Here is a 17,851-nt window from a genome sequence, read left to right on the forward strand (position 1 = left end):
ATTGGACTGTCTCAGACCCCCCCCCCTCCCCCCCCCCCCCCCCACCATCGCCCATCGAGAAAATATTTTTCTCGTCTTCCCCTTCATGTCCTTTTTTATAACCATTTTGCTAATGTTAACCTTGTCGATAACTGCTTCGGCTGGAGAGGAGGATCTGCGGAGCACGTTTTCCCCTCTTCCTGAGACAAAGAGGCAGGGCACGGAGGCACTGCAGGCAGCTGAGATCCTCACGCGCACACACTCATGGCAGCACACTAACACGGCACGATGTTCCCAAATCTTCATTCTCCATCCTCATCCTCTAACATCCGTACTGTACGCACACACGGAGTGCGCGCGCACCCACACGCATGGACATAAACATATACTGTATGTGCTCACAAACTGTATGTTCTCAAAAAAGAGTCCAACGTGAACAGTTTCTGCTGATCTACGATGAAGGAAAAAAACACACACGTTTCACGCAACCCTGGTTTGGAAAGTAATTAGAGTTGTTATTGATCGCGACGCAAACAGCCCAATTTAGATGGAGGAAGGGAGCCGTTTCAGAAAGTCAGGTTCGGCCGTTCACCCGGAAATGTGCAGTAGATGATCTCACTTCACTCTCTTGTTAATTTGAACGTCTGTTTAATTTGTTCGTTTCTCCCAGTGACTTGGTGACATGGTCGGCCTAGTTAGAATCACTGTCACTGAGCCGGGGGGGGGGAGGGGGGGAGTGGGGGGGGGGGGGGGGGGGGGGAGGGGGCAGGGAAGGAGAGGGGTGCGGAGGGAGAGACGAAGATATCCTGCTAAAAAGTAATGAGACGCAAAGATGGGATGGAATAAGAAGGGAAACCAGAACAAAAGAAATGAGAAAACACTGAAGAGAGGAGAGTGAGAGAGATAGAGAGACAGAGAGAGAGAGAGACAGAGAGAGAGAGAGAGAGAGAGAGAGAGAGAGAGAGAGAGAGAGAGAGAGAGAGAGAGAGAGAGAGAGAGAGAGCTTCTCATCCCTGTGCACTGAAACTTAGGATCACAGTGACTGCCGAGAGGGGACATGGCTCCCCCCTTGAACCCAAACAGAAAAAGGGCAGTGTAGAATGAACATCACATAGATACATACTGCTCTCCCTGAACAATAGCAGAGATCACAACATCAGCTGGAATCCCTCCATCTGTGAGCGGTATAGATCTCCTGGATCAGAGGACCACAGAGCGGCGGATAAGAGGTTATCAGGAACACGGGGCGGCACAGATGAGATAGAGAGATAGAGAGAGAGCGAACGTGCGAAGGTTTCGCCGCCATCTTAACAAAGGACACGCCGAGCGAGGTCTCAAAGGCACCCGGGCGCAACGGCAGGCGGCGGTTTGAACCGACGGATATGTGCTCAGGAGAGAGGTGCCTGGTGCTGTGGGGATATCGACGGCCACGCCGCACTTTTCACTCGATCACTATGCCGAGGCAGCGGCGAGGGATGACCTTTCCTCGTCAAGAGCTGACGCGTCGGTTCAAGTTCCATCGAGTCGGAAGAGAGCACAAAGGCGACAAATACACAACCGTTATTCTGCTATTGACGCTAACCTTGAGGAATATCTCCCACGGGGGAACCTATCGGACTGGACTTTGACGCGAGACCGAATGAGTGTGTGGGTGTGCGCGCAGCGGCGCGCTCGTGCGTTGTGCGAATGACACGTAGATGTTTGTTGTGGGGGAGGGAGCAAAAGAGAGAGAGAAATAGCGAGAGATGCTGTAGAGGGAGAGGGGGGCAGAACAAGGGGGGGAGGGGGGGAGGGGGGGAGGGGGGGTGAGACAGGTGTGGTGATGGAGGACAAGCGGGGAAAAGGCGTTTTAGTGACGGCATAAAGAGGGAGAAGGTGTAAAGAGAGGGGGGGGGGGGGGCTGTGGTCACGGGACCAGACGACAGGAGCCGGAAGAAGCAGCCGTGTTCGTCGGCACGTCTCGAAGGACGAGCACGCCGCTCCACCGTCCCTCCATCTCTCACGCCGTCGGCTTCGTCTGGCGGTCCGTCCATCTCCGGAGAACGAGCCACCTTTCCTGCGGCAGTGTTCCTTATCCTAAACATATCCCCCTCCCCCCCACTTCCCTCCCTCCCTTCCCTTCCCTTCCCTCCCCCCCCCCCTCGAGGAGGGAAACACTAGCTAATTGAAACAAATGAACTGGGGAACGGATGAGAGTTGATTACATCGTCCGTGCGGGGATGTTGATTGCGTCCTCTCCTCTGTGAGTGAATGTCGCAGCACCGCTGATAATGAAGAGGCTTGTTTGTCCATTAGGGCCAGAGTGGACCTAACAGACAGGCTGCTCTCAGAGCACCTCAGCTCCAAAGCACAGCCTGGCAGACCAACCCAACCGGTTTTTCATCGTCTTTATTCACTTTTCACAACCACATTGTTTTTTCATGGAAGGCCACAGACTGTTATCACTCCGACTCAAGTACTTATATCTGTACAGTATATAAAAATCAGTATGACGTTACACTATACACGGGGAATGGCGGGACTGGGGGTGGAGGATTTTTAATAACTGAATTGTTTAAATACTACTGAAAAGAGTGAGAGGAGTACATTGCTAAGTGACGCAGACTGGGGGATGAGGTGGTTGCGTAGGTTGTCGAGATCCCATGAAGACAGTGTGTGAAGGCGCTACTACTAGGAACAGTAAAGGCCAATGGCGTTTCTTTCGACCCAAACACCTCCACAAACCATCCCAGGGGTGCTGCAGGCAGGAAGGCCGTTCTGCAGCTTAGAGCGTGCGCGCAACACGCACCCCTGTCTCAGCATGCACTGCTGTTTTAAGCACCAATAACTCACGTGTCCCTCATCATGCTTCTTTGGACACGCGGACATAACACGTTCTTTAGCACCACCGACGAGCAAAACATACATCGGAAAACAAACATGACATGATCAAAATGACAAACACATCCACAACAAGAACTGTACTGGGACTGTACGGATGTAGGGCTGAGGTGGAGATCGAGATTCTAATGTTCGAAAAGATACTTAAAAGCGATTAAAGTAGAAGCGTGCCTTGGCACAGTCTAACGGATCACCGTAACCGTAAACACGTTGCGGTCATTCGGTTCAGAACATGGTCTGAATCTCATTTAGTCTTTAAGAGCCCCGGCCCCGCTACTGAGGCCGGGGCACAAGGACAACAAAGCTGCGAGGTGGACGCACACCGCGGGTGAGAAAAAAAAAGGGAGGGATAAAATGCATGCAGTCCTGCCTGTGGATTAAACCAGTCGGATGAAGAAAACAACCCCATTCATTCAAGCAACTGTAAGGCTCAATACATGGGAACACGTGTACAGAATACCAATCGAGGTAATTAGTATTAAAACTGCAGCTGAAGGGTAGAGGCGAGCAAAAAAATGGAACATGCGGCACCGTTGAAATGAGATACATCTTCAGATACAGAATTAACATGCTAAAGCAGATAGCAACGCAGCCCGGCTCTTGTCATTCTGCTCAAACTGGAATATGCAAATGAGCGTGAGAGTGCTTCCTGCAAATCTCTCCATTTTATGTCGATCCCCCAGGTTGCGCCGAGTTTGAATGGAAGAGCTGGGATCCGACTGTTCAGGTGACTGACACCACAGATGAAAGACAAGCCACGCCCCAAATGGGAGGGGTTCAATCTTCTTTTTGTTGTTGTTGGTCATGTTCATGTGGTGCTAGTTCCTACTTCTAGTGAACTGAACAACGGGATTTAAAAGTGGCGAAAAGAAAAGGATGGAAAAAGATTGGAATATATCTTTTCGGAAGATTTCCCTTTTTGAACAGCTTGTTTTGTTCCTCTTGGCTTTTGTCCTGTGCTTGACATTGTTCTCAATGTCATGGACACTCCCATCCAATCGGCTGCATGAGAGTCTCACGAAAAATACCACAAACCCACCACATACACGACGAACATATATAATAAATATTGCTTGTGGCAACGGTGAAGTCCAGTCTCATTGGTTGGTAACCTTGTCGTGCGGGCCATGTCTTTGTGGGTACGACCGTGTTAACCGCTGAAACAGACTCGGCCGACTTCAAAGCCAAACTTCTGGTTGCTATTTCCAAAGTCTGACGGGGGCAACATCTTTGATGGGGAGCAGCTCTGCTGAGGGCGAGCTGATCTCCAGGACTGTCCTCTCCTGACCCTTGCGATACTGAGAGAGACAGAGAGAGAGAGAGACAGAGAGAGAGAGAGAGAGAGAGAGAGAGAGAGAGAGAGGGGACACACACAGCACAGATGTTAACTCTCCTCCTGAGCTGTAATGCACATTTAGATGTGAGTAGGTCACTGATCTGACCGATACCATCTGCTAGGTCTCGCTGCTGCAGCAGCCGACAACAGTTGAAGCACCTCGGCCTCCTTAAGGCTAATTCCTCTCGGAGCCCCCAGCTCCTGCCTGTCACTCACCTGGCAGCCGTCATGCAGCGGCTGGATGAAGGGCGTCTTGGCCTGGGTCATCTCCTCGTCGTTGCCCCCCCGGAAACGGAGAGCACGCTGGTGACTGCGGGTGGTGCTGTCGAACCAGCCGGCAGAGTTCTGGCAGGTGTAAGTGAAGGTCTGCTTGGCAGTGGGGGGCAGGGGGGCACTCAGCAGCTTCAGGAAGGTCAGCTGCACCACGTGGACGGGGTTCCCATCGGAGTCACTGTAGGAGAACTGAGACGGCACAAAGACACAGACGGCAAAGTTCCTCTCAGTGACGTACAGTGCAGCCGGCACCGGACGCGCGAACTTCGACCTCGATGCGCGGACTGCGACGGCTCCAATCAGGAGGGATGACTTGAGAGCTGAACACAGCGGACGGAGGGAGAATGGTGATGCGGCCTGGGACTGAGTTATGAAGCTGATAAGGGGACGAGGAGCAGGCTTACACCTATTGTACTTTTATGAAGCTCCTCTCTTGTCTCCGAATTTCACTGTCCGTGTTCCATGAATATATGTAGGAGGGAGGGGAGGACAGTTAAGGTTACTCTAATTCGCCCAGAGAGTGTGGACAAGGGAGCAGGGGAGGGAGGAGGAGAGAGAGGGAGGGAGGGGGAGAGCACGAGAGAGAGGGAGAGAAACGGAGGGAGAGGGAGGGAGGGGGAGATAGCGAGAGGGAGGGAGAGAGAGAGAGAAACGGAGGGAGAGGGAGAGAGAGGGTGGGAGCAGGAGAGAGCGAGAGAGAGAGAGAGAGAGAGAGAGAGAGAGAGAGAGAGAGAGAGAGAGAGAGAGAGAGAGAGGGAAACGGAGGGGAGAGAGAGAGAGAGAGAGAGACAGAGAGAGAGAGGGAGAGAACACAGAGGGAGAGGGAGATAGAGGGAGGGAGGAGGAGAGAGAGGGAGAGAAACGGAGGGAGAAAAGTTGAGAGAAGAATACAAATTCTTAAGTCTAAGTGAGCGAGTCTGTCGCTATTGTGTCGGCTGCTCTGTGTGATTGTCAGTCCTGTCTGATCAGGTGCACATGAAAGGGCCCTGCTCCTATTTAGCTGATGTGAATGACAGCCAATGACACCCCACTGCCAATGGCTTTGGATGACTCATCTTCACCATGACAGCACACACCACACACAATCTCAGAGCTCATACATGAGGACATATATTAGTGCTTAATTACCCTGTTGGCAGAATGACTAACTTCATAACGTAACTGAGCAAACACGCACGCACCCACGTACGCACACACACACATGCGCTGCCACTGTGCACCCCTACTCAATCATACGCCTGAACATTATCCAAAGGCACTCAATTAAGATGAGTAATCTAGCTGAAAAAGGCCGTCTGACATTTGGAGGACCTTGAGATTAATGGCAGGGGGCCGATCCCCCCCACGCCCCCCCCCCCCCCCTCCCCGCCCCCCACCCACACACACACCACCCCCAAGGCTGTTACCTGTTTTCCTTTTCTGTACTGGCTGTACCAGCTTCCTGGCTTCTCTTTGTTCCAGGCTGCCAGTTTGACCTGAACACGAGGGGGAAAAGGAGTCAGTCCCTCTTTCCGACACTGGCATGAGCGCTGGGCTCTGGGGAGGTCAGGGGGGGTCGGAACGTGCAGCTTGACGGGAGCTGACAGGCAGGAGACTCACCGTTTCAATCCTCTTGTCTGGGTAGATACAGGTCTCACCCTCGGCAGTGAAGTTACAGTAAACCTTGATGAGTCCCTGTGACAGCCTTGGTTTGGGTCGATCCAATACTCACCTGGAGAAGGGCAGACAGAGGAGAATGGCCTATCAGGGACGAGATATCGAGTGACAACAGACATTACCCTACAGGCGATGAGATTGCAATGACAGGAGGATTCAGTGGAAAAGCCGCCTGGTTGAAAGAGGCATAAATATGATCGAATATACGGAGTCCTCAAGATCAAATCCTAAAATGGCAATATCCCAAAGGTTTGATGCGGTTAAGTTGCCGCTGACCGTCTTTGAAGTCCGGCTGGACCATCATGAGCTCCTTGCAGGTGCGGGCGGGGCTCTCGAAGGTGCCCAGGGGCTTCCTCATCTGATCCACCTCGTTCTTCATGGAGGTGAGGGAGGCGAAGAACCTCCTCCATGCCCTCGGCGTCCTCCAGGGGCTGGTCTCCCTGCAATGGGCTCCTCCTGCTACCTCCGGGCCCCCTCCTCCTCCTCCGCGGGCGCCGCTCCTCCTCTGGAGCGGCCCGAGTGCCTTCTCCTCTGCCTCCTGCCCTCCCGGATGGGTAGGGCTGCACCATGGAAGCAGCATTGCCCTGGGGGGGAGGGAGTGGGGGTAGGGAGGGGGGAGGGAGGGGATGGGGAGCACAGGGGTTACCCAGGGCAGAGGAGCAGGAGGGGGAAGGGGAGACAGAGAGATCTGGGGCCCGATCTTGCACCCAGCGGCAATTGACTTTGTCAACGACGCAAGTATCATTCCTAGTTTGCACTCGACGCAAAGCTGACTTTTCCCTCCACAGACGCACGTCGAAATGACCTTGCGCTCCCGTGGGCGGTTCAGCGAAAAAGGGAGGCGTATTCCGCCGCAAACGTTCCCTGGTGCTATTTTGCGGTTTCCAAAAAACAATTCCACCACTGACCAGGAAAAACGTGGTCTAAAGTCAATGGCCAGGGTCTTCTTTCTGCGAAGCTACGTTACATTGTTTGATTTATGGCGTGTTACATTTCTTCAATGAATATAAAAAGATTTTCATGAGAAATCTCTATGTATGTGAACATGATTTGTAACAATTGTGCCAATTTTCTCCCACTCCTGTTTAACCGGGTTTCTTCTCCCATCTCCATCAGAATCAGAATTCGGTTTATTCGCCATGTAGCCTATGTTACACAAACACGGAATTTACTGTGGCAGGAAGGAGCAAACAATAAACATATACGGGTCTTAAATTAAGTAAAAACTAATTCCTAGAACCAAACAATTTAAAAAATAAAATATAGGGTAGGCTATATAAAAATAAGAATAATAATTTGAATGAGCAGCATGAGCGGGCAATTTAGTTGCAATGAGAAAACTGCTCTGCCTTCCCATACAATGTCACTTGTCTATCTGTTACGGCCCTGACTAGAACTTCGGTCTCCTTGGCTGTGAACCGCCATGGAACAAGCGCTGCTCTTAAAGGGAATGTGAGATGACGCTCTGATTGGTTTATTGCACGTTACGCCCAAACCACACCCATTAGTAATGTAGCTACTTCAGACCTACCATTTTATATTTGCGCCAGGCGCAGTCATTTATCCGCCGGCAAAATAGCAACCGAGCCGGAGTCCCACCCACAAAGTTACTTGCGCTTTGCGGTTTGGTACTTGCGTTTCAGATCGTCAAAATAGGGGGGCTGGAGGGGTGTGGGGGACTTACAGGGGGTCCAGGGGGGACCGATGGGGCCTGTGTCTCCTCGAAGACCGATCGTACCCTGGGGGAGCAGAGAAGGGGTAAGCCTTTTGTCAAACATCACTTTACCTGGCAGATCCGGATTCAACTTTATAGGATTATGCAGTTGTCCGCATCAGCACTCTCTGGTCAAACCCAGTAGTCCTCAAACCAGCAGTTTTCATAATCTGACACACTGGAACCAAATCCTCTTACAATACCAATGGAAAAGACACAGCTCAAGTATAATGCTGAAGTTGCATGATTTGTACAAAGGAGATTGAATACTGTGCGCACAGATTAACATTTTACGCCTATCCTAATGTATGGGATACACCACACCATCATCCAGCATATGTTCCTGACAGCTGCTGTTGTGCTGTAGTCAGGTGTGTGTGTTTGTGTGTGCGTGTATGCAAGTACAGAATGACAATGGATTACAATGGATTACAAAAGGATTACTGGATTTACCGAATCTCCCTTAGATCCCTTCTGACCAACCGAACCCTAGGAGAGGATAAGGGGAGGAGAGAAGAGATGAGAGTGATAATAGGTAATCAGAACCTTAAGTACAATGGAACCAGAGGCTCAGAGGAAGCATGAGGGGAATGGCCAACTTACAGACAGTCCAGGGGGTCCCGGGGCCCGATTGGACCGGGGGGGCCACCGTCACCCTACAAGACAATAACAAGATCATGCTATCTTGATAGTACAGTATCTACCAACGTGAATACGGATATAGACGCAGTCGTCAACAGAAGCGTCGACGTGCGTGACTTGAGTTGACATTGAATGCAACTTGTGTCGATGTGAGGTCACTGGGTGGGCTGTACGTACCCCGTCTCCTTTGGGTCCCTGAGTGCCCTGGTTTCCTGGGAGGCCTCGGTCTCCCTCTCTCCAAACTCTCCTGGAGGCCCAATCAGACCAATCAGCCCTCCATGTCCCCTGAGGGAGGTGGAGTCAGCCGGAGAGGGGTCAGGAGAGAGAGAGAGATGGAGGGGGGGGGGTCAGAGAGAGATGGAGGGGGGGGGTGAGAAAGAGAGATGGAGGGGGGGGGGTGAGAGAGAGAGTTGGGGGGAGGTGAGAGAGAGAGATGGAGGGGGGAGGTGAGAGAGAGAGATGGAGGGGGGGCGAGAGAGAGAGGTGGAGGGGGGGGTGAGAGAGAGAGAGATGGATGGGGGGTGAGAGAGAGAGTGGAGTGGGGGTGAGAGAGACAGATGGAGGGGGGAGGTGAGAGAGAGAGATGGAGTGGGGCGAGAGAGAGAGATGGAGGGGGGGTGAGAGAGAGATGGAGGGGGGAGGTGAGAGAGAGAGATGGAGGGGAGGTGAGAGAGAGAGATGGAGGGGGGGTGAGAGAAAAGTGGGGTTAAGAGAAAGAGGAAGGAAGGGGAGTAAGAGTGTGGGTATAGGAGAGAGGGAGAGAGCGAGAGGGAGAGAGAGAGAGAGAGAGAGAGAGAGAGAGAGAGAGAGAGAGGAGAGAGAGAGAGAGAGAGAGAGTGAGGGGGGGGGGGGTTAAAGACCACCATGAGCTGTCTTACAAATCCTCTGGCACAATAACGGTCGAAATGAAGCTGTGACTCACCTGTCGCCTTTCCTTCCAGGGTCTCCTTTCAGTCCGGGCAATCCTGGGGGTCCCTGAGTGTGACAGAGATGCTCACAGTTCACAACAGTACATCCCACTCCCCCCCCCCCCCACGGCAAAGGTTACGCAAGGGCGGGTTACATTGGGCTCTGTCACATGTCACAGATTGGACTGCTTGGTAATGGGTAGTTGTGCATGTCATGAGTGCCAGGTTCGTACCATGGGGCCAGGCGGTCCGGTCTGTCCCGGGGGCCGTTTAACCCTTGTTCACACCTAGACATGGAACACAGTAAATACAACACACAGCGTGTGAAGGTCCAGACCACCAACAGCTGCACTGTACATTGCATGCTAATCAGCCGCCATGAAGAGATGGGCCCAGTAAGTAATAGCCAGCCCCAGGCTGCCCACAGCTGTCTGCTGACATTAGTATGAGGGACTAACCGCTGGTCCCGGGATCCCTCGAAGGCCCTCTGGTCCAGGCTTCCCTGACTGTCCCTGGGGGCCACTGGGCCCGTCTTTCCCACCAGCCCCTCTGCGCCTATCGCCCCCTGGAGGGCAGAGGATCGAACGGTGGGGAGAGGAAACGGGCAGAGAGGAAAACCGATGCGGGAAGCGGATTGAATCTATACTTTACCTTCGCTCCCTTCATCCCCTGTTTCCCTTCTTTTCCCGCAGCTCCCAGGTGACCCTGGGAAAGGTGAGAGAGAAAGAGAGTGAGAGGGAGGGGTGGCCGGGGGGGGCGCGGGGGGGGGGGGGGGTGATAATGGTGTGTTGCTTCAAACATTATGCTGCTCCTCTCCCGCTTACACAAATAGAGGTCGATCAAACCCCTGAAGATATCCGAGTCTGCGTAAGCGTATGCACACACACAGACCTGCCCCGCTCGCACACCCAGACGCACACTCGCGGATACACACACACACAGACTTGCCCGCACACACACACACAAACGCACACACGCAGAAAGTGATAATCAGACTCACCCTTCGCCCTGGAGGCCCTGGGGGGCCGGGTTCTCCAGAGGCTCCTTGGAGGGCCCTGGAGAAGAGGAGAGGAGAAGGGTTAACGAGGTGGAAATGAACCCCCCCCGCCCACCCCCCCACCCCCCCCCGTCCCAGAGACACCGAGAAGGAGGCTCAACGGTATTGATGAATAAGTAAAGCCTCTAGCTCGTGACAAAAGAACAAAGGCTGAGCATGCGTCTCTGTAGAGGGAGCCTGGAGAACGCTAGTTGCTGCGCTCACACTCACATTCTCTGCCTCGGTAAAGAACTGCTGCATTTGGTTGTTAAGTGGGACCGGTGCTGTATCCTACTCACTGCTTTCCCCGGATCTCCGTTGTCTCCCTTAGCGCCGGGGTCCACCGTCACTCCCTGGGAAGACCAGAGACGTTAGAAAAGGCCACCGAAGGACGAGCGGCATTAGGGAACCTCCGCACTGCACTGAAGCACAAATTGGGTCTCATTTCTGGGCTGAACGAACTTACATTGATGCCGGCCTTCTCCCGGGGGGTCCCGAGTCTCCGGGGAATCCGATAGGGCCCTGTGGAGGACAGGGGGAGGGGGTTCAGAACCGAGCCCCAGGGGCACCAGAGGAACAGGTCAAGGACAAATGGCTGGAGAGGGAGCAACTCACAAGGTTTCCTTTGCCGCCGTCCTCCCCTGGTATTCCTCTCATTCCTGGGGGCCCGGCCGCCCCAGGAGGGCCGGAGTCGCCCTTCTCTCCAGCTCTCCTTTGGTACCCTGCGGGGGGGGGGGGGGGGGGGGAGGGGGGGGGGGGGACCAGAGCTGTGTTTAGGGAGGTAGCAACGAATCGTGAAAAAGGAAGAGTGGAGAGGGGGTAGAGAAACAATGAGCAAGAAAGGGAGCGAGAGAGAGACAGAGAGAGAGAGAGAGAGAGAGAGAGAGAGAGAGAGAGAGAGAGAGAGAGAGAGAGAGAGAGAGAGAGAGAGAGAGAGGAGAGAGAGAGAGAGAGAGAGAGAGAAAGAGAGAGATTAAGAGAGAAAATATATATCAGGGAGACTCACAGCACTGCCAGACTCTCCCACGGGCCCAGGGTCACCAGCCTCTCCATCCCTCACCCTGACAGAGTCGATGGACAAAGAATATGAGATTTCTCCCACCGCACGCACACACACAACACACACACACTCAAACAACCACACACACACACACACAACCACACGCACACAAACACAGACGTAAACATTCCCTCAGTCCCTTACCTTTTCACCAACGAGTCCAGGCTGACCTACTCCCCCAGGCACCCCGGCTGGACCCTGTAAATGTAGATAACATGTCAGGTTGACCCAGTGCTTTCTAACAGGAGGAGCAAGGGCTTTCATGCTGAAGTGGTTTATGGGTTTGTTTCTGACGGCAGAAAACTCAAAGTGGGTCTGTTATGATTTTCCAAACTGCTCTTTCACAGTCCCTTTGAGGTCGTGTCGAGCAGCTGCTCTGTTGACAGAGTGTGTCTGTGGTCCTTCGTGAATGCCAGTCGGCGAGTTGATAAGCGAGCCAGTGAAAGTGCTGTCCTGAGCAGAGTGCAAAACAGATGTGAGTGGAGAGGAGAGGAGTTCTACTACTGCTGTCCAACCGTCTCCTCTCCTCTCCTGCCCCTCGGGTTTTCCCCCCATCCACTCAGGGGCCTTTTCCTCTCCACTTCCCGCTCTCGCTCCATCCCTGTATCAATCCATTTATGGATCCTTCCATCTTCGGGGGGCCCTCGATCTTCCACGGCCCCGTTGCGAATCTCCACTTTGTCTGTCGTGGTGCTGGTGAATTATTCAGTGGTGGGAGATGTTGAGAGGTGCCCATTAGGAGAGGTAAATATAACTCTCTCTCAGGGATGATAGTCTGCGCCTTAATGATTCATAAAGCGGTAAATATAACCCTCTCTGAGGGATTATATTCTAATACTACTTAATAATTCAGGTCTGAAAAGCAGCAGAGGGGCTGAGAGAAAAGGGTAGGTGACATGTAGGCGGATGGGGTTGTGTGTGTGTGTGTGGTGTGGGGCATGTAGAACAGCATATGGCAACACTATGGCGTGTTCAACGTTTCAGGGGTGTGTGTGCTATGTTGCGTAGCGTCGGAGACGTGTATTCAGAATACCTCTCCACCGTTGGGGCCCAGGGGGCCTCGGGGGCCGTGCTGTCCTGGAGGACCCTAGAAAGACAGGACCGGATTAATCACTCGTTTACACTGAGAAGACTGTCGACACTGTGTCTATTTCGATGTTCTCTCTCACACAGACATTCAGTAGACATACGTTTCCTTTACATTTACATTTAGTCATTTAGCAGACGCTCTTATCCAGAGCGACTCACAGTAAGTACAGGGACATTCCCCCCGAGGCAAGTAGGGTGAAGTGCCTTGCCCAAGGACACAACGTAATTTTTTCACAGCCAGATTCGAACTGTCAACCTTCGGATTAATAGCCCGATTCCCTAACCGCTCAACATCTGGACCCCCCACATACGCACTACTGTACACACACCCTTCACTTGAGGTAGAACGGCTGATCCGTGAACACCTCCTTCGGTGAGTGCGAGTCATACTGTACATCAGGACGTGGGGGCCGAATGTCTCTGATCATTCCTACATTGACGTGATGAGACATTTGTGACAGGCCATTACCCTTGAAATGATACGGACAAAGATTTTCTCAATTTCCCCCTCTCTCCCCGTCTCTCTCCACCTCCCTTTCTCTGCGAGTCTCTCTCGGTCTCCCTCCCTGCCTTCTTATTAATGAGAAGCCCGGAAGCCGCACAGATAGAGGAGCACACATTGGCCCGACCACAGGGAAAACGAGAAATGTTCCGGCGTGATTGCGCTCCTCTGTGAACCTTGTGATGAGGAAGCGGCAATTAATCCAAACACCGGCTGTGCTTTGGTCTGAATTAGCAGCTGAGCTCGACAGCTCCCATGTCCCGGTGAGTGCTCTGTGGGGTAGGAGACACACTGCGCAGAGACAGCCAAAGAGCCAGGACAGAGAGACAGCCCAAAGAGCCAGGACAGAGAGACCACGAGCTCCTCTTGGCATTGCCGATTCTCTCCTTTTTTCCCCCTCTCGTCTGTTTCAGAGATTGTTCTTGCTTTGTTTCTCTCTTCTGTGTCTGTCTATTACATTTGCATACTGTCTCGTTTTTTTTTTCTTCTTCTTCTCAACCTCTCTCTCTCTCTCTCTCTCTCTCTCTCTCTCTCTCTCTCTCTCCCACTCCTTCCTGTCTTGTTTTTGTTCCGTTTTGACGCTTTCCCTCCTAATCTGGCGGTGCGAGGGGCTGTAGAGAATCTTGTTGCGCGTGCCTTCATGGTTGGCGGCCTTCTGAGATGACTGTCACAAAGGAGGATGCTCATTAGACAGCCAAGGCTGGGGCTAATCTGATTAGCAGCTGTCACGCTGTCTTCCAGACTCCTCAGAAGCAAAGCCTCACTCTCGCTTCACTGCGTCCTCCCTGTCACTCTCTCTCTCTCTCTCTCTCTCTCTCTCTCTCTCTCTCTCTCTCTCTCTCTCTCTCTCTCTCTCTCTCTCTCTCTCTCTCTCTCTCTGTCTATCCCCTGTCTTTCCTTCTCTCTCTTTCGCTCTATCCTTCTCTCTGTACGCGAGCTCCCTGTACAGCAGCCATAGTGGTCATGCCATGCTCCATGTCCTCTGCATAAGCCCTGGCAGGCAGCCACCATACAAGTGGAATGCAGAAGGCCTTCTCACATGGATGCAAGGACATCCTTGTTGGACATTTCGAGCGTGTCAGGAGTGACTTGCTGTGAGCAAAGTACTGTACAAGTACTTGGACTGTGTGAGGAAGGGTGACGGTGTGTTGTTGGCACTGTCCAGGACTCACCATCAGACCGACGTGTCCACTTTCCCCCTTCTCCCCTGGGGGCCCCTGGCATTCCCCTATGAAACCACAGAGGAGGAGAGGAATTACATCAGACCTTTATGTTGATTTGGAATAGGTCAAGTTAGCCTAGTGTGTGTGTGTGTGTGAGTGGTTGAGTGTGTGTGTCTGTGTGGTGGTAGTGTGGTCTCCAAACCTGTAGTCCAGTAGGACCCGGTAGCTCCCTTGAAGCCCCTGGCTCCCTCATCTCCCTTTGCTCCATACATTCCCTGCTGGCACGAGGCCCTGACTCTCCATCCACACCCTGACACACACACACAGGTCAGCCCCGTAAATACAGGTACACAAACACCCATACACCAACATGGCCCCCACACACTAAGGGTTTGTACATACCGGTAAACCAGGCTGACCGACGGGGCCCTGGCCCCCTGTGGGTCCTGAGGGGCCCTGCAGTGGGGGGGGGGGGGGGGGGGGGGGGGGGGGGGGGGTGGAACGGAGGGGACGTTCACAACTGTAAATCTCACAAGCTTCATGCCCAAAGCTCCATTTACCAGCAAGCCTACACTGTGAACCGATGAGGGGTTCACTCAGAACTGTTGTAGAAACGGCTTGCATCGAGCAATTTAAGTAATCTAATCTCCTAAGTAAATACAAATTGAATCAATGAATAGGCGGTATGATTTATTTACTAAAAGAAATGGCTTAGACCACTTAAACAGTTTGATGGAAGCAGTTTTCACAAACGTTAAGGGTGAACCCCTCGTGGGAGTTTACAGTGCTGTGAGTGTTCTTATTGTATTGTGTTTACAGTGTACTGTAAGGACAGTTAGGGCACAACCATTTTCAACCAATTAGGAGCCATCTTGGCTGCTGGTGCCCTGGTGTCAGTGCTGTGTTGTGTTCCGACTCACTGATTCTCCTTTGTCTCCTTTGCTTCCCTTCTGGCCTGGTCCTCCCGTCTCCCCCTGCGGACACACACAAGACGGTTACAGAGATGCGGAAACACACACACACACGTCCCCGTGGAGCAAGCCGTGCCTCTCCAGTGCAACTACCTTGTCTCCATCCTCGCCTGGAGGTCCGGCGGGGCCAGCCGCCCCCGGCAGACCCAGGGGCCCCTGCTCCCCGTCCTTGCCCGCCGGCCCGATGGGGCCTTTCTCTCCCTGGGGGGGGCAGACAGGAACACGTCAATCAACCTGACAGCTGCCCAACACTCCAAATATTCCCACGTTGCACCACGATATGTTGATGCATAGATACCGCAGAGTGTGAGGACGGGGGCCAACACACATACGTGTACATTCACACTCTCGCTCAAGGAGCGATGACACATGTACTGGAACCCACGCGTGTTTATTTCCCACCGATGAAAGGTGATGGTGCTTGATCGCATGCCTAAAAGCAGACGACGGCATTACATAAGGAATCCTAATCCTATAGGACGCTCACCGGCTCGCCCTTCTCTCCCATTGGCCCTGCGGGGCCCACACCACCCGCACGTCCAGGCTGACCAATGGCACCAGCCGTTCCAGAAGGCCCCCTCTCCCCACCGGCTCCCTGGAAAGGTAGGCAAGCAACACGATTCACTTTTTGATGAAGTGACGTGATCACGATCTCCATGGAAACCAACCCCCCCCCCCCCTTTTCCCCCGCATATGTTCTTGTATCCTACATGTCACTTGCAGGGGTGGGGGTGAATGCGGGGTTGGGGTTGGAGGGGAGGGCTGGGTAGAGGGAGAAAAGAATCACATTCCAGGAATAACACAATCAACCTGATGAATGCATACTCACGTTGGCCCCGGCCACGCCAGGCGGTCCCTCTCCTCCCTTCAGTCCAGCCGGACCCTGGGGAGACACAGGCGGGGGGATACAGGACTGAGCCAATCACAGACTTCACAGCCACACAACCTCCAATCACTCCCACACCAGTAGCATCAGGCCGGCCGTGGTCAGGTGTCAGGACTCGACATAATTGTCCCCGTCAGATCTGAGCTCAAGCTACCACTCAAAGCTCCCCCCCCCCCCGCCCCCGCCCCGCCGGTTTTCTAAAGGTGGCCGCCTTGGCGGAGCGGTACGTGGACTGAAGAGGAAGGTGGGGGAGATGGAAAGAGCGTTACCATGGCGCCGGGACTGCCCCTGCCCCCTCTGAAGCCCCTCAGCCCAGGAGGGCCACTCTTCCCGAGAGCCCCCAAAGGTCCTGGATCTCCCTGGAAACACACAGACACACACACGCGAGCACACGCACACACAGCGCCAGAGGATTAGATCAGACGGTAGCGCTGAGCAGACAGCAGGCCCCTTATGAAGTGATAAATCACATGGTGAAGCCGTCACACTGAGACGGCCTATTCATATTTTATGAGCCATAATACACAGAGCACAGTGAGGTATGGAATGAGGATCTCCTGTTATCTATTAGGGTATGCTAAAAGGAAAAGACCTTCTGAAGATGAGATATCTAGCGTTCTAGGTATTCCCAATCCATCAAGACCGTATATCTAGGATTATAAATACATTTGGAGTTTTAGAATGATGAGGAGGGTAATGAAGTGAGGTCACCTTGGCGCCTTCTTTGCCTGCAGCTCCTGGTAGACCCTGCTCACCGGGTGGTCCCGGGGACCCCGGGTGTCCTCTGTCTCCCATTGGCCCGGTCTCTCCGGATTTACCCTGACACAGGTCACACAGCAAAACATTGAGATCTACACCGCCATGCTACCTGTGTCTTCCGCTCGATCATCATGAAACCCTTGATGGTCGAAAGATATTTCATGAAACAGTGTGTGCTGTTGGTTCTCCACTCCATGATTGGCTGTCTCACCTGGGGTCCAACCACTCCTGTGGGCCCAGGTGGCCCAGTCTTCCCTTGGAAGCCCTGAAAGGTGAAACAGGACAAGTAAGGTGATGGTCAACAGCCAAGAGCTGAGTAAGGGCCAACATTTTATACACATATTTCTTTGCGGTTAGACAATTAAGTAGGCCTAACTACAGACTCTGCATTTCAATTGCTCAGCATAACCGCCACAGCATGTGCTTGGTCAGCTGTACTTACAGGCTCCCCCCGCTGGCCTGGATGACCTGGTAGTCCATCTTTTCCTGCCGGCCCCTGGAGAGCAAGGTTAGTTGGATTTTTAATAAGACAAAGAAAGTGCAGAGAAAATGGAACAATCGGGACAGAATACCTTCACAGTTTAAACAGACACTGGACATGGCAGCTGTGAGGTAAACCCATGTGTCTCTGTACAGCACAGTACTGATCTGGGACACTCTTACATTTGGGCCCTTTGGTCCTGTCTCTCCATTCCTTCCCTGTGGCCCTTGTGGGCCCTGTGGAGAGAACCAGACAGGGAATCAGTACAAAGTCCATCTCAAGCCTAATTTGAACCAGAGACCGAAATACTACGAACTGCTGGGAGCGTGTGCAATCTACATGATACCAGACACACTAGAGAATCGGCAAAATGCATAATTTCTCCTAAGCGAATGGCTAATGAGGCTCGCTTGAATAACTTGAGTGTACGTGCGGTGTGCGCTGCGGACAGACTGGAGCGTACCCGTTCTCCGGTCGGACCTGGGGGTCCATCGTGTCCGGAGGCACCCTGCCGGA

General features: G+C 53.0%; 1 protein-coding gene across 1 annotated transcript in view; it reads right to left on the reverse strand.

Moving 5' to 3' along the window:
* Positions 1-2,173: 2,173 nt before the first annotated feature.
* col5a3a (collagen, type V, alpha 3a) overlaps positions 2,174-17,851 on the reverse strand; it is a 43,215-nt gene continuing 27,537 nt past the window's right edge. The window contains 43 exon segments of the mRNA XM_067230847.1: positions 2,174-4,078; positions 4,080-4,157; positions 4,412-4,657; positions 5,875-5,943; positions 6,068-6,138; positions 6,141-6,179; positions 6,401-6,521; positions 6,523-6,573; positions 6,575-6,708; positions 7,809-7,863; positions 8,292-8,327; positions 8,442-8,464; positions 8,467-8,494; positions 8,658-8,713; positions 8,716-8,765; positions 9,403-9,455; positions 9,622-9,675; positions 9,847-9,911; positions 9,914-9,953; positions 10,040-10,093; positions 10,389-10,436; positions 10,438-10,443; positions 10,724-10,777; positions 10,887-10,946; positions 11,040-11,131; positions 11,134-11,146; positions 11,431-11,469; positions 11,611-11,682; positions 12,518-12,571; positions 14,248-14,303; positions 14,441-14,521; positions 14,524-14,548; positions 14,641-14,694; positions 15,159-15,212; positions 15,303-15,410; positions 15,697-15,804; positions 16,039-16,092; positions 16,365-16,454; positions 16,807-16,914; positions 17,066-17,119; positions 17,297-17,350; positions 17,518-17,571; positions 17,799-17,843. Of these exon segments, the coding sequence (XP_067086948.1) occupies positions 4,010-4,078; positions 4,080-4,157; positions 4,412-4,657; positions 5,875-5,943; positions 6,068-6,138; positions 6,141-6,179; positions 6,401-6,521; positions 6,523-6,573; positions 6,575-6,708; positions 7,809-7,863; positions 8,292-8,327; positions 8,442-8,464; positions 8,467-8,494; positions 8,658-8,713; positions 8,716-8,765; positions 9,403-9,455; positions 9,622-9,675; positions 9,847-9,911; positions 9,914-9,953; positions 10,040-10,093; positions 10,389-10,436; positions 10,438-10,443; positions 10,724-10,777; positions 10,887-10,946; positions 11,040-11,131; positions 11,134-11,146; positions 11,431-11,469; positions 11,611-11,682; positions 12,518-12,571; positions 14,248-14,303; positions 14,441-14,521; positions 14,524-14,548; positions 14,641-14,694; positions 15,159-15,212; positions 15,303-15,410; positions 15,697-15,804; positions 16,039-16,092; positions 16,365-16,454; positions 16,807-16,914; positions 17,066-17,119; positions 17,297-17,350; positions 17,518-17,571; positions 17,799-17,843 (2,775 nt within the window). The 3' untranslated portion in view covers positions 2,174-4,009.

Source organism: Osmerus mordax, chromosome 3, assembly GCF_038355195.1.
Source record: "Osmerus mordax isolate fOsmMor3 chromosome 3, fOsmMor3.pri, whole genome shotgun sequence".
NCBI lineage: Eukaryota > Metazoa > Chordata > Actinopteri > Osmeriformes > Osmeridae > Osmerus > Osmerus mordax.